The sequence below is a fragment of the Amia ocellicauda genome, chromosome 12, assembly GCF_036373705.1.
Source record: "Amia ocellicauda isolate fAmiCal2 chromosome 12, fAmiCal2.hap1, whole genome shotgun sequence".
In the NCBI taxonomy this organism is placed as follows: domain Eukaryota; kingdom Metazoa; phylum Chordata; class Actinopteri; order Amiiformes; family Amiidae; genus Amia; species Amia ocellicauda.
The window spans coordinates 6629216-6646106 of record NC_089861.1 but is presented as its reverse complement, the minus strand read 5'-3'; the positions used below and the strand labels follow the sequence as shown (position 1 = coordinate 6646106).

Genomic DNA, 16891 nt, shown 5'->3' with positions numbered 1-16891 from the left:
AAAAGGATCAACCAACATCTGTAAGGTAAGGTTAACATTTTAGGTGGTGTAAAGTTTAATTTCAATTCAGCCTCTTAAGCGACACACCAAGAAAACTTGGCAATACTATGTTGGCATACAAATATTCAGTTTCACCCCAAAATGCTTTCATAACGCTATGATTTTTAATAAGATTGTAACTCACTCTAACTTTAATACATTAACTTTTAAATGACCAGAACAGAACTGTACAACATAAATAAGACGTCAAATAAATAAATGCAAAATAAATCAAGAGCACTGATCTACCAACATCTCTCTACAAACAAAAGTTAGGCAAGATGGATTCTCAACCTTCATTTAATTGTTTCATGCTTATAGATGCACTACAGAGGATGTACTGAAAGAGGTAATGGATTGTAGTCGAGCCAAAATGGATTGTAGTCGAGTTTTATTTTGACCTGTGTTGAAAGAAACTGGTTCATTACATGCTACACTCGCACAAAACTTTGCAGAGCTTTTGAGTCTATACACCTTAGCATTTACCAGTAGGTCAAGACAGTCGATTCTTTGTATTGACATAATGCAGCGGTCACTTTTAATCTTTACTCTTTTCAATAAAAAAAGGGCAAGATCTCTGCATTCTCCTTTGTGATAACAAACTAATCATTTTGTTCAGTAACCTTCAACCAAGATGAAGTGAGTAACGTATAAATAGTGCTTGTTAAACAAGTAAAAAAAAAAAAAAAAAAGTTAAATCAAGATTACAATTATAGACCATGATTTCAGTTAAGTGTTCTTTATAAATAACATTTGTCCACCAATATGTCCTGATCTGAAGAGAAGGCTTCACCTCAGTCAATCTCGCCAATGAGGGGAACAGATTTGCACTTAAGGTGTCTTATTGTAACACTGTCAGATAAGACCGTGGAAAAGCAAACACTATACAATCTGTTCAGCTCTCTCTTCTCCGGACAGAGAGGGATCACTCCTTCAAAGTATTTCTTGGCATTTATGGCAGGGAAGAGGGGAGAGAATATAAAGTGTATGAGCAAAATAAATACGCGACAATAACTCACTCTTTCTACTTTTTAACTAAACCACCAGTGCTTATTTGCATTTAAAAATCAAAAATCCTTCATTTGGTATGGGCTAAGGATTCAGAGACTACACACCTGTCCATGTATTCATTCATGAACTTATTCTAAAGTAGCTGGTTTCCTCGAGACTAGGAACAAGACTTTCCAATACCTTTGTATACAGTGGATACAAGTTTTTAATGAAGTCTCTTATCCATTCCCAACATTTAAAACGTTCACCTTGTTTCCATCAGTGATATGCATTATATAATAGGAGAAACAGCGGCCTTTGAAGCAGAATTTGGGGAGACATAGTGGTGGTTTGTAGTAAAGGTGCAAAAAAAAAAAAAAAAATTAACAAAGTTCCCAAAGTAAGAAAAAAAAAATATATATATATATATGTATAAGGGAAATAAATTCAAATCAGTGCAGTAATAGAATAAAAAACAAACCGACAGACACGCATAGTATACATTCACAACATTTGATTCTGTTCTGAACATTGTTCCGCTTGAAAATGATGAAAATTAAGAAGCACCGGCTTTTTAGGCAGCCATACAAGGCTACAATATAAGTAGCACTTCCTCACTCAGTTCTTAACACTGAAACTTGCACCCCAACTCCACAACACTGCGTGGCACCAAATCCAAATAATACACACAGGAGAAAAAAAAAAAAAAAAAAAAAAGACAAGAAAACTGAAAACAATTGAACGCCATTCTGTCAAACGGAATATTATTTCTCAGAACGCAGTGCTGTTCAACAGAAGGCATTTTCTGCACTGCCGTTTGTTTTGTGTGTCCCAACTTTACAAAATAAAACCATGCCAGGTATACATACAAACTGTACAAACACATTATTAGCCATAAATGTACCAGAATGATTCTACTTTGGTTTTCTCTGACAAAAAGAACCCCCCCCTTTTTTTTTTCCTTTTTAAAAACAATAACGGTATTCAATTACAACATATTATACAAATACATCACTGCTATGCTATCCATCTATTGTAAAATAAAGATTTTGTTCTTTTGTGTTTTTTATATATATATCCAATGAACTATTCTATCAAAATACTTATAGTTATAAAGTTGAACTGGAAAAATACTTCATTTTCTATAAAACAATCATACATCATCTGCTGGTAAGGATGGGATATTTATCTTTGCTCTTGTGAAATAGGCCATCTTCTCCCTAAAGACAGAGAGAAAAACATAGTTAGAACTTTTTTTATATAGACTTTAATGTCATGTTTAAATGTCTCCATGTAAGGAGTGATTTCCCACTAGATTAAAAAACAAACACAAACAAACAAAAAAAAACAAATGGAAACTAATTATCAAGAGGAATACACATACATGTTATGACAATTTTAAACGCCAACAAAAGCAAACACGAAGCAAACAAGTAAAAAATACACCCAGATGGTTTCTAGGTGTGAACATGGCCGTTGCATGTCAAAGAGCACAATACTGTGATAATGTGCTGGCAGTTTGCTGCTGGCTGACAAATATTGAATATTTTATGCATGAGCCACAGAGCAGCATTTCCAAACACTCCCATCTCTCTTTTCTGCTGCCTCATGGTCCTCTTTGTCCAAACTGCCGGATGAAAGCTTCATACCTTAGAGACACACATCACACAACATACTCAAAGATGTACACAGTAGAGAAGGGGGCTGAATACGTTGTTTGAGTGACGGGGGTGGAGGTAGGCATTGTTAAAGAGGTACAAAGTATGCACTGGGGCAAACTTAATTTAATCTCTGAATGTCATCCAGATGTTCCTTCATACAACGCCAGATGTTCAGTCCAGTAGTGTCTACTTGGACTACGGTGCTCCCTCTTTATACTGCCAGCCCTGGTATGGGCCTCGGGATTGGCAATAGCCCTGGGTGATGTTAAAAAGGTCCTCTTTTCCATCCAAAAAGCGCACAACCTTAATTTCCACTTGTGACATCAGGTCCCCATTTCATGTCAGACACAGAGGTCTGGTAAAAGTGGGATCATCTCTTTTTGTCAAGCGTGTCAATTGTTTTATGACATGAACTTCACACCGGGTTCAGCTTCAAGCAGTTCTTTTCTGTATTTCAATGACAAAATCCGCACATAGCATCTGGAAGGTGGCAATGTATAATTTTCACATTGATTTAAAATTATCCACGCTGTTGAGTTTAAAAACAGTTACAAACTATTTTCAAGGGTATGAGGGTCATTCAAGTGGACTGGTCTGTTAGGATAAGCTTAGGCCGAGTCTTTGATGATAACAGAAGGTGAATGTACGGAGAAAAGTGAAGAGGCAAACCCATCTTTTCTGTATATGTATGCAATATTAAATAATTAAAATGCATTCCAATTAAATTAATTGCAATTTACCTTGATACCGACAACAACTAAGCAAAAAAAAAAGATAACTGCCAAAGCAAGGTGCTTGGGAGTGATTGTTATATATATTTAATAAGCTGGTAACCTACATACTACTCGAGACTCAATTTATCATCATGACATTTATATAAAATGTATACCAGTGACAGTTTTGAGCATTGCATTGAATATTAAAACACTAGAAAGCTTCCTTTTTTTTTTTTAAAGGCACAACATTGTTAAACAATACAACTTAATTAGAAATCAACAGCTGATAAATGATTAATATTTAGAGATAATATTTAAACATTAATTCATGCATGCAAAGCAGATATCTGTGTTGATTTTAATTCCTGTTAGTAAAGCCTGTATTAAACCAGACATGTATCAGCAGTTTGTGTTTGTTTTTTATTATTTATCCCGAGTTGGGATCCCCGATTGTTATTCAACTCGTATCGCTGGTGTGACCCCCTGCCCGTACACAGGAGAGGTCGATGCACAACACGCAATCCTCTCAAACACGTCCTGCTCTGCACATTGCGAGTCCACAATGCAAGCGCACATCACTAAGGGAGGAGGACAGCTGCGGCTCAGACAGACATCACCGTGGGCTCCCGGGCCCCTGCTAACCCAACAGAGTCGCTCTTGTGAGGCAGGCTGGGAAGAGCCCTGGCCGACTTCCAGGCCACCCAGCCCCAGCAGGGCTCGCGCTATTGTGAGCCGCACCTCGGGGGAATCCTAGAAACAGCCAGATATAACACAGCCCGGATCTGAACCAGTCACATTGGGACCCGAGCCCAGTGAGTTGGGACGCTTACTGGTGGAGCTGCTCTGGAAGCCATTTCCTCAGGGGCCTAAACTGTGACACAATTGTCAGTCACAGCTCGATTCTGAGGGTGAACGTGATTCATTGTAAACAACCAGGGAATGCGCATCAGTTATTTATGAATAGGATCCAGCTGCATGTTTTAGGGTCCGTGTTAAGAATTGGGCAACTTTAGTAAGATAACAAACACATTTCTTTTGCTGTTAAAATATACAGATAAATAACAATGATAACTAGATAGTTCATTCTTAAAAAGGGGTTTCTGTTTCCCCCTAATTATGAACATGAACAGCTCACTATACAGGAAAATACTAAAATCGGCAAAACAATGATGCATCGGTTGCACTTGGCCTGAGAGTACACTGGAGAACTGCCGACGGAGGCCAAAACTGTGTCTGTTGTCAATTTACCTTTAAAGACATGAATGTGTTATAATGTCACTCTTTCATCTACCTAATAAGCTTGAGAGAGGAGACTGACTATGTACACAATAGTATTATGACATACGTTTATTTTGTATGCGTGTTTTTCCCCCGCTCCCCAGAATCGCAACCAGTGCCAGGCAGAGAGACAGCTGACAGCAATCCCCTTGCTGATTACCAACAAAAGAACTGAAATTGCCTTCATACAGAAATTGTGCTAAATTCCCATTACATGGCAGAAGGCAAGAGGAAGCATCAGGCCGTCAGAAAGCACTTTGAAGTCTTGGAACACTTAGGTGTCAGAATTACAAAACAGAAATGAAACGCAATTGTACGTTCACCCTTTAACTGCCTCTGACAGCTTGATTTTCAAGTAACAACAAGGGGAAATAAATGGATCCCAGTCATTGAAATTTCATAGAATAGAAAATTACAAATCAAAATACATCTCCTTTAAACAGTTACAGTGTCTCAGGTAGCCAATACTTAAAGGTCTACCAACAGACGGCTGAAGGGTTGAAAAGATAGAACTATTTTAATGTCGAGTTTTCTGGGTTTGAACCTTTCTGAAGTAACTGCACATATCCAGTAGGCGGAGCTACCGCTTTACATTTGAACAGAATCATTCAGTATTATATTTCTCTTACTCTCCCTGACTCTCTCCGTCTTTATACAAGGATTGAGCAACAGGAAAGTGTAAAGCAGGCTACAGTCTTACTCTGAACTTACAAAATAAATACAAATAAATATTATACATTTAAATTAGTACACAGTTTATTTATCAGCACTCTCCAGAAACATACTGTGCTGCGCTGGCTGAAAGGCTAACCTGAACGACTCACCTGAATGACTGCACCTGCAGAGGAACCTTCTGACTCTGTTCCCGTAACCGACACACATCCTTCGAGGCCTTCCTCATCAGCTTCTCCGCCTTCAGTCCCTGCTTTTGCTCTTCTTTAGACTGCTCGGCCTGCATTGAAGAAGGAAATGAACCATCAGAAACCGTAAGTGTATGTTACACTACAGCAAGTGTTTCTTCATTGTAAGTCACACCATAGCATTTCTCAGCAAAAAAAAAAACACTGACAAGGGGAAAATAAGTTTATGGAATTACGTGGGCATAAGCGGCATGAAAAACAAAATCAACACAGGTTAGATGGAAGTATATATACAGGGTGAGCAAAACACTGTTGTGAAGGATGTAGTCAGAATAAATTAGTGGTATGTGTGTTTCGTGAAGCACATAAAACAAATGATAAATGCAGTCATGATATCGGCCCTTTACTCTATGGAAGTAAAAATACAAAACAAAAGCAAATCAATAAAATGGACACAGCAGGTGTTGTCTAACTCTGATCCCCGAGAGCTCTGATCCAGTAGGTTATATAAGTAACCCTTCATTAACAAATTTATAAAAACTTGAAAACGTTTAATTCTGATCAACTAAACTTGAAATGTTCTTCTGAAATTAAGTGACAGATAATTTGGAAGAAATGCCTGCATACCTCTCAGCTCTCAAGGACCAGATGTCTCTTCTCAGGCTTGCTTTTTTGATCAATGACTACCAGTTACCAGTTTTTAGAAATTGGGTATTGAGGGATGCTGGATTATTGGCTCTCTGACCAGGGAGGGGCCAAAAACATGAAAACACCATCATACAGTAGATTAAAACATTTGTTTCTATGTCAAACTGAAGATTGTTATTATGAGAATCAAGGAGGGATTCATTGTTTAAATAGAATTAAATCAAATCAGGCTTTTGGACCTAAAATATAGGCAAAAGCAGTCTCACAAGCATATGCACGGAGTGTTCATAAATCTTTGTTAACAAACACAACAAGCATCTGTGTCACTGTGTGGAAGCCACGGTCTTACTTCATTAGTGTGCTTCCCGTGGCTTTTGTCTGTTTGCTAACCCGGCACATTCTGGCGAGGAAAAACCCGCACATGACAGCAATACCGCTTGTCATTCAGCGCTCATATTGAATTTGTACTTCAGCGCATCTCAAAGGCACGGTCCTGTGCAATAGGGGAACCTTAGTGAATAAATAAAGCCCATTATTGACTACCTCCTAGGCAAACAACAGGCTTAGCATCTCCAGGCTCACAAGTCCAACTACAGATAAATACATCTGCTTTCCACACAGAAACTCACATGTGATCAGACTCTTTCACCCTCCAGGAAGTTCAACCCAAGCTACAGTACTGTGTCTTTTACATTTTAAACTTTGAATTCAACATGTAAAAAAAATCAAAGTCCTGCCTCTCTCTGCCTTCCCCCACAGCCGGACGGACGCAGGTCTGTGTGCGATTTAGCTCTGTGTGTTTTCCGATCTTAAATCGCGGCTTCAGATTGTGTGATTAGCTGCTCTAGTGTCTAATCAGCCGCCCCAGGAGTGGCGCATTAAATCCAAAGTTCCGCAATTGACATTTTAGGCCATTAACACAACATCCCCCTGATTACCTCGAGGGGCTAACCTACACGCACTCTCCTCCCCCCGCCTCCTCTCCGGTGCGGCTCGGCTCCCGGCCTAGACTCTTCAAGTGAGAATTCCCCTCGACAGTTGAGCAATTGCTGCCAGCAGCGCGTTTTCAAGGGCTGTGCATCTCTATTGCAAATCTTAACCTATCATAGGGGAGAAATCGATGCCTTCCCCTTGACAGAGAGCGGTACTCCAGCTCCACCCCCCCCTTCCAAGTGCTTGTGTCCCAGTCAGTTCAATTATTTCCCTGACGATTGCTCCGCTGTGCCTCCATATCAAGCAGCCTGTGGAAACGCTACGAGGGTGGCAGACTTCCATTATTTTTTATAGATTCGACACTCAAAATAGTGTCTTTAGGATCGCGGATGGCTTCATATGCTTCTGAATTCCAGCTGCTTAACAATTCGGGGACTGTTTTCTCAGCATTGCAATACATGTAGTGAGGAAGAAAATCATTATAAACAAAGAAAAGTTCTAGGGGGGGAACAAAACACAGGGGGGAGTTAAAGTTAAAAGTTATATATATATATATATATATATAGAGGTTACACTAAAAAGCTCTTGGGCGAGTGAGGTATAGTGTTTAAACTCCATATTCCTCTCAATCGCAAATAAAGGGAGATAAACAAACAGCTGCCCTTGATAAGACGCATCGCATACAGATCGCGTTTCTCTGGGCCTAATTTTCACAGTTTTGCATAAATGATCGGTCCTCACAATAACTGGTTCGAGGATGTAAGAATGCGGTAGCTGTAATAAACCTAACAAAGTACTTTAAACACACAAGAGGGGCAGTCTCTTTCTGCACTTTCTGACTAGCCTGTTTGAGTAGCCGGTGGAAGCGCTCGTCCTCCAGCACGCACGGGGGCAGCTCGGTCTGCCCACGGGCCTTCAGGGTCTCCAGTCTCTCCCGCAGGTCCCTCAGCGCCTGCAACTCGTCGTCCAGGCGGCTCTGGCGGGTGCGGGAGGCCTGGAGGTCCAGCTCCAGGTCCAGGGAGGTGCGCACGGGGTGGTCCTGGGCCGGCCGCCTCACCATCGGCTGGCAAATCGTCTGTCAGAGAGAGAGAGAGAGAGAGAGAGAGAGAGAGGAGAAGAAGAGGGGTCAGTTAAAGGATGGAACGTCTGTGAATGTTAGGGACCGGAAGGAAGCTCATCCCACACTTCCCCTCGGTATCAAGAAAAACTCTGCAGGTGTTTCTTTTAACTCTGACAGCACAGTATACATGGGTACACATTTATTTCAGTGGTATTATTTTCAGAAGCTCCCAGATGTCTATCACATACAGACGTGAGGGTTATTTAAATTCTGCTATTTCGGTAATTTAATTAAGTGTGTAAAAAGAAAAGAAGAGGGTTAATACATTAATGGTGCTGACAAAAACACAGCAAGTGGAAGTGTTTCAGCAGTTTACAGACTCACAGGTTGCAGGGGTGCTAAATGTATCCGGCAGAGACACTCAAATTAATGCACAGAGAGGCATTAAAAAAAATAAACACAGACAACAATTTGACTAGTTGAAATACATACCCGTTTCACTCTGAGACTGCGCCTTTCGGACGCGTTTCGGACAAACGGAGACTTTTTGGCTAACGTCGAGCTGTCGCTGTCACTGCGGTTCAACTGTCGAGGAAAGAAGAAGAAAGAAGTCAAGGAAAAGAAAAGAAAATGATCTAAAAAGTTAACTTCCTTCATGTTTAATCTGCGACTCACAACTCTATTGTACTCTTCCAAAGAAATTATATGGCGGGGTTTGGTTGAACGATTGTCACAAAGCGCTCCTGTTATTCATCGAGGAAAAAAATGAATAATCCCAAACACAATCACTGAGGTGTATTAAAAACGTTGGGAAGTTTTGTCATTTATATATAGAAATCCATTTTTTTTTCATGAGGGACGCTGCTGAAGCGTAACGTCTAATTTCTGAGGACATCCTGCAGGTATCAACAGCAATAAGTGACTTTTCACTCGAGCCTCGAGGAAAATGTGTTTCCCAAGGTGGAACGGCCTCAGAACTCGCTGTTCACGCTGCTTGACAATAATTCAAAGCAGCCCGGCTTTGGTTGAAGGCATGTTATTAAAACTATATTTTCATATCTGTGTTTTGGGGTGTCAGAAGTTGGCGTCTTTGAGTGTAACCCAGAGATGTCTGGAAGACGTCAGTGTGAGGGGATAGGTACAAGGGTTGCCTGTGAATCAAGATAATTGGAATCGTCACTAACCCTGCATATATACTGGCTGCGCTCGCCGGGGGAGAAGGTTTGCGATCGCACAATCATGCTGTTCCTCACGAAAGACCTCTGCCTGGAGCCGAGATTGTTCCTGTCCTTGGGCCTGACAGCCACGCTTTCAGGAACTGTATCCTCTGTATTGGTCTCTTTGTCCACCTGGAGGAACAAAACACACACACACACACACACACAAAATAAGACTTCAATTAAATTCCACCTTTTTTTCCCCAAGATTTGGCAAGCAATGAAGAAGAAACCCACTAGACGTGAGAAAAAAATATGAAGAGAAATAAACAATATAGAAAACAAACAGAAAAGAAAACTAAATGATGAATATTCCAAGACCTCAATCCTACATTTAATTCAGCTTAATTCAAAGGGTAGTGAATTATCCTTTGAAACTGCATCTAGTGGGTTGTGCATTTTAGGACCTTGGAAAATAATTTCATTTTGAGGTTTGAATCTTAATTCTGCATTTTTACCACTTTTGGAACTGTTGTAGAAATGGGAAAAAAAATAATGACTTGTTTTTAATTGTTTCCCAGTCTGCCTCAATTACATGATTCATGAAAGAAAGATGCCTGGGGGCCGATATTCCTCTCGGTGACAATGTGTATCAGAGTGCAATGGCTGTACAGGATTCACTGATTAGGTTCACCAGGTGAAAAAGGATTGAGCCAAACCGACATCAAAGGACAACTCGATTTCCATCCTCAACACAGCAGTGGGAACCCCATAGAGAACAAGGGGAAAAACCTGAGGTATATTCATTGATTTATTTTAATAGCCTGGAATAAACGATAGGATCCTCTTGGTAAAATATGAGGGGATTTCAACTTCAGTGTAACAAACTTATAGAATCACCTTCGTGGCTAAACACAAAACCTCACATTGCAGGTATGTATGCGTGTTGGAATTGGAATTGTCTACAGGTTTCAAGTCAAATAAACTGAATTGTGTGTTCATACTGTTAAAGGGGTCATGAACTGAAAAATCAAAATTCTGACCAAACTTTTGACATATAAGAGGTAATTGTACTATAAAAATATCCTGTAAGTTTCAGAACTCAAAACTTAATCGTTAGTCTAAAAACTGAAAACTGAAATTGAAACCAATCTGCAAAAACGACAGGATGTGGAATGTGCCACTTTATTACGTAATAATGGCTAAACCCCGCCTCTGCAGAAGAAGATCAACGCCTGCTTCTACATCACTGCCTGTTAGCCCCAACCACCAATTCACGCATATAGTAGATAAATAACGAGAGAGGCAAACGCAGGTCTATGCAGAAACCAAACGATAAAGAGGGCTCCGAAGACAACAATTGACAAGTTTTTTACTTTAATGAAAATTATGGACGATGAATATAAGAACGACATATTGACAAAAACGATGGTACATTCATTTATACTTCGTTTACATGAAGCAGCGCGAATTATCCTGTCAGATATAACTGTATTAACGCCTAGTATCTAAAACTTTATATTCAACAACCAATGAAATCTAAAACGTGTAATATGCATAAATGTTTACAACATAACGACACAAACCGCTTTCTGTAGCGTCTTCGGCTAAACTCTAATATAATGTAATAGGCTATCTACCTCACAAATACATAAATATAAATATAAATAAAGATGATTATTTCCCACGCTGTCGCAGGCTGTAGTATCCTTGCCATTTGAGGTGCAGGTTCGTTGTCTTTCGGGATCAGACTCTGGATCAAACATGTTTGGCTGAATTTCACCAGCTGCCATTTCTCAACATTGGAAATTTTCAAAACAATTCCACAACTGTACTGACGGGGGAGTTGAAATCTTTAAATATGTAAAAGTGTTAGCCAATCATACAAGTGGGCGTTTACTTCCGAGTCTACAATCCGCCACGCCTATTCAAACGGTGTGTTCTGATGAGAGGGGTCAAAACAGGACAGAAAATAGCCGATTACTTCTAAATTATGATATTTTTTGATGTAAAAATCTTGATAACATTATAAGTGGACCTCGGAGAACAGTACAAAATAAATAAAAAAAAGGCAGTTCATGACCCCTTTAAGCAAATAAAAAGTCCGTAGCCTGCTTTCATTCAGGAGAGCTGGTACATTAACGGGGAAAAAAACGGAAGCTGAAGGGAACACGCTAGATTGTGTGTAACTAGTGTAATGTGTGCTAGGGAAAGCAAAATGCATTGTGTATGGACGGGAGGCTTCAGGGAATAGGCCTGTCAGAGAACACTAAATAGCACTTCTGTAAAGACTAACAACTGAAACAGCAAGATTAGGATTTAAAGACACTGGGCTTGGCTTTCTCTCGGGAGTGGAGGGCCATTAAGAAAATTGATCCATTTTCATTTATTGTCCGTCCCCGGTCCCTTTGAATTTGAAGATTACGTTTGCATTAAAGTCGGTGGACTGTGTTGCCACTGAAAAGGTGTTACAGTTCCACGAACATCAAACCACCTTTTCTGCACTGTACCGTTCAAACACATACAAAGCAATTACCTTGGACTTCAAGGCTGAACTATCCAGACCACCCTTCTGTCATTGTGTTTACCTGACCACTGATATTCTCCCATGTAAATGGCATATTCAGAACAAGAACTGGAATATTCCAGCGCTGAATTTTGTGAATATCAAGGGTGGGAATTTCCTCTAGTATACAAAATACTGAAGTTCTCAGCCATGTAAACATCCTGAATATGAGGATGAAGCCATTGAAACACACGTGTAAAAGGAGAGATGTAAAACATGAAGAGCAGCTACTTTTTGTTGGATGATGACACCGGTTTTGTTAAGGTTTTGAAATGACAAAGAAGCTCGATGGAAGGACCTTTCAATAAATCCCATCTGCATTAATGCATCACACTCAATCAAGACCCACAAAAATATGAAATTATGTATCTGTTATTGTTAAGTATTATACTACAAGAACACCAGTTATTAAGAAAATTAGAGGTAAACTTCAACGGTGTGCTGACTGAAGAGAATAAACTGAAAAAAGGCTTGTGCATGTAAACAGAGCAGTCAGAACAGATATTCCAATGCCAAATATCCTGAATAGTTAAAATTCTGAATACATATGCTATGTAAATGTAAAATATATAATTAACAAAGGGAATAAAAATATTAAATAACCTGCTACAAAGATAATACACAATTCAGTCGCTGAGGGATTTGTTGTGCTGACTGTGAATTCTCCATGTACTGAGGGTACTGCGCTGCACACACAACTCCCAGGCTACCCCTGCGCGCTTAATATTTGATGACTTCTTCCATGTCGGTCAGGAAGCCGAGGGAAGCCGTGCCTGGCTGGGAGACAGGGGCTGCGTTAGAGCTCGGGTGTCGCGTCGCAGGAAAACTCTGCTGCCACGCATCTAACACCGAACGCAAGCAAGGACTGCTGTTCTGCTAGACACATCGCTTCCTCCAGGATAGCAAAACGTAGCCAAGGATGTCAGCGCCGCCCGGTCCCTGACCAACATCTGCACCTTATTAACGTTAATAAGGTTTGTTTGCTCTATATAATGTCAAACACGAAGGCTTGTACTGTGTAGAAGGTTTGAAACAGCGGCTAATGCAACGAGGGTGAGGATGATGTGAACGGCTCTTCACTCGCATCCCTGAACGCTCAGTTCTCTGCAATTAGGGCCTGGTTTAGGTGGTTAGGGATTTACTAATGAGTGAGATCAGCAGTTTTAATGCAGATTATTATGTTTAGGAGTTTGTTCGAATTATTATTTGGGGGGCCGTTTGCAAGCATTTTGTGAACTAAGCGCATTATATTACCTACAAGAATACGTACCAAAGTTGGTCCTTCACATATCTGGGAGCTGCTGTCCTCAAACTCCTTGCTTTCTTTTTCCTGTTCTGATTCATGGTGGTCTTCTCTCTCTTCCTCTTGGAACAAGTGCTGCTCCTCCTCCTCCTCCTGCTCTTCCACTTCCTCAGCCAGTTTGGGGTCTTCCTCCTCCTCCTCTTCCTCTTCCTCCCCCACAGCCACTTCCCCACTGTCCTCGATCAACATCTCTAACCTGAAAGATAGAGGATTATCTTTCTTAGGCCCAAAAGGAGGCTTTCATTTGCTGAAGATCTCCCGCAAGACGCAGTGTGTGTGAAATGTTTTACAAAGAATAAATAATGAATTCCCCTTCTCAGTTGGCCTTTAAGGAGGGCAGTTTAACCTGCTGGAATGGGACCCTACCATTCCTCTCCGGGCTCCAGCTGGCCATCGCTCTCCTCTTGTGCGAGTTCTTGCTCCACAGCTTCCAGCTCAGCCGAAGTCCTCTCCAGCAATGCAGACACAGCATCCTGTAACAAAGTCAAGCACATGTGGGTCGGCTGGAGCAACTGATAGTCGCAACATCAAGCTGTGTGTGTGTGGGTTGGTTTATGTGATTTACGAGGACTTTTTTTTAGGTTACAAACTGGTAATTACAAGGTTATTATGCAAAAATGGTGGCTTATGAGAACATTGCCAATGTCCCCCATAATTCAAACCGCTTAAAAAAACATACTAAATTATGTTTTTTTGAAAATGTAAAAATGCAGAAAGTTTATTATGGGGGTTAGGTTCAGGGTTAGGGGATAGAATCTATAGTTTGTACAGTATAAAAATCATTATGTCTATGGAGAGTCCTCATAATGATAGCGGCACCAACGTGTGTGTATCTGTCACAAAGCAAAGTTGAGATCCATAGTGGACAACACCGTTGCATTGCATTCTTTACACACCAGATGAGCCGCGATCAACAGTCGTGTTACGTGGACCCTAACATTTTAAAACTGAAACACTGTTCAATAAACTGCGAAAAACTACGATATCATCGATAAATGAGCAATATTCATCTTTAGGAATCACGCAATAACATATGTTCACATTTGAATGAACTGATGCAAAAATTAAAATGTTATATAAACCTTTTGAGTTTTTTTTTCTTTCACTTAAAAGTTGACAGTGGCTTTAATATTCACAACCAGTGTCTCAAGGAGAGAAGGGTAGGGTGAGGGGGAGTGAGGGGGTGAGGGCGGCCATCAATCACTTAGAAGTGAGTACTTTTCTCTGAACTTCTTTTCACATCAAGCGACAATCAATCCAAATTTAATCAGCTGTTCTTCAGTCTGAAGTGTTAATTCATCCCACCGGGCAGAGTTTAACTCTTTGCGCACTGTTCAAAAGTGAATTGATGCAGTGTCACCCACAGAGTTGTATGTAGTTCCACTGCAATAGGACCACATAATACACACTCTGACCCTCAACTGGGGCTTTTAGCACTTAGACCCCCGACAGGGTCTATTTCCTGGTCTAAAACTCTTACATGTATCCCCCTGCCATCATTGAATCATCAAGAGAAAGATAATTACCTACAACATATGGATATGTATAAGCTTGAAGGACAACTGGGGGGGGGGGGCTTAAGTCATAAAAGTTAAATTTTATGTTTTATCTTTATTTTGAGTTACTGGGTGTAGAACTCCAGATTTGAACATTGCAAACACATGTAATATTAATACTGCAACATAATCTCATAACAAGTAAGGAAATGCAGTGATTCCTGTTATTGATTACTTTTTCAAGACTAAGTTAACTTGTCCTTTAACTATCTTAAAGACAGCATTCCCGAGATAATGTAATGACAAAATGATGCCTCACTAAATTCTCCTTCATTACCATTTCATCCGACACACTCTAAGAATGTTTTTCTTGCAAAGGACAGAGAGAATACGGAGGAAGATTAATCTAAATTACATTTGGTCACAGTTAATTTCAGTTCTGATTGGGAAGTAATATGATCTGAACAGAACCCCCCCTACACACACACACACACACACACACACACACACACACACAGTAAGTTGTATCTGAGAAGCACTGTACCTGGCTTTTCATTTGTTTAGACATCGTTCAATAAGAAATCTTTATTCTGTGGAGAGGTGTTGGAACTAAACTTGCCTAAGTTTCAATAATTTGCAGCTCATGAGGTACAAATTTCTCCTTGCTGCTTAATTTATATAAGTAAATACTGAAGTAAGATAAGTTTACTTCCCTTTTGAACTATAAATGACAGCTAACTCCTGGAATTGAAAACCAATGAAAAGACCAACAAACAAGAAAACAACAAATGTGTGTGCGTGTATGCGGATTTGATGGTGTTTTCTTGTTTGTTGGTTTATATATTTCTATTTGATTTGTATTTATTTGCTAGGTATACAAGGAATATATAGAGATCTTCTGTTTCATTTTGACAAAATGTGTAATTTCTGTATATAAGCTTAGATCAGAAAGTATTGGGAAACGCACAAATTCAGCACCGAGGACTTACTTATGGGCTTATGCTGAGTGGATATAAAAGTGCACCTGAGATTATGAGGTCCTGTTTTATGCTTAGTAACCACACTTGACATCAAAACCACATACATACAAGCAAGGGCTGCAAGAGTCTCGCTTACCAAATCCACGATAAGGTTGGAGTGCTGGTCAGTGAGAGCTCCCGCAATTCCTTCACTGTGCTCTTTGCTCTTCTGGCTGGAGGCTCTCTTACAAGTCAGTAAGTTATACCAGTGGCTGGAGATCTCGGCAGAGAGCAGGTGGTCTGCCAGGCTGATCTGAGTTCCTGCCTGCCAAGAGAACAAGATGAGTGGTTTGCCACAGGTTGCTCAGCAGCAGATGAAAGAACAGAGGAGTGTATAAGGAATTGTGTCTGATGTACTTGACAACATCTAAACAGGTTAGAAGGCTGCTATTGAGCATGAACCTTCATTGCACACTATTTATTTTATTTTCTGCAGTGCTTTAATACAATTATTAACCTTCACATAAATCCTCTTTGCATTCACAGAGCCTCTGCAAGCACATACACCAAAACATAAACATTCCTACCACGCTTTGACCCGGTTAATTTAATCAATTGGCGAATCAGACCAAATATACTGCCACTGGGCTAAAGTAGATGTTTCAAAAGATGTTTGCCCCTTAGGTTTTGTATGGAAGCCTGTTGGAATTAAAGGAGTTCCATTGGATCGTATTCAAATAAATGTAGAATCTACAATTGCTTTATTACTCCAGTTGGAAGCAGCAGTAATTGTACTCGGCTTACTGCTATGGCTTCCATGTTGCTTCGGGATGGCTGGAGACAAAACTCACGTCCTCCGTTACATATGCTGTGAAAGCCATCCCCTATTTCTCGCACTGGAGGCCCAGAATGCCTAGTCCATCTGTCACAACAAATCAGACGATTTCATGCAGATGGAAGAGCCAACATCCTGAACTTTCAGGTGCCTGGAGAGCCAAAGGAATAGCTTGTATGTGACAAACTCAATCTTCCCCAGCTGGCTTTCCTCCCAAACCACTCCAGCAGTGTTTGGCTAATTGCACCGCCAGAGCCTAACGGCATCCCACCACAGGAAAAGGCTGGATTCGAAATCAAGACATCGAGCCCGCAGGACACATCCTGGATTCCACCGGAGTGCTTTTCCCAGATGTGCCACTCGGGAGCCGCCGCAAGGATCGTTTCACAT

General features: G+C 40.4%; 1 protein-coding gene across 1 annotated transcript in view; it reads right to left on the bottom strand.

Annotated features, from left to right (window-relative positions):
- Positions 1–413: 413 nt before the first annotated feature.
- LOC136764274 (protein WWC2) overlaps positions 414–16891 on the bottom strand; it is a 67702-nt gene continuing 51224 nt past the window's right edge. The window contains exons 16-23 of the mRNA XM_066718164.1: positions 15824–15991; positions 13578–13684; positions 13179–13407; positions 9370–9534; positions 8678–8770; positions 7970–8200; positions 5509–5636; positions 414–2249 (exon numbers count right to left, since the gene is read on the bottom strand). Coding sequence (XP_066574261.1) covers positions 2183–2249; positions 5509–5636; positions 7970–8200; positions 8678–8770; positions 9370–9534; positions 13179–13407; positions 13578–13684; positions 15824–15991 — 1188 coding nt within the window. The 3' untranslated portion in view covers positions 414–2182. The remainder of the gene's footprint in view (positions 2250–5508; positions 5637–7969; positions 8201–8677; positions 8771–9369; positions 9535–13178; positions 13408–13577; positions 13685–15823; positions 15992–16891) is intronic.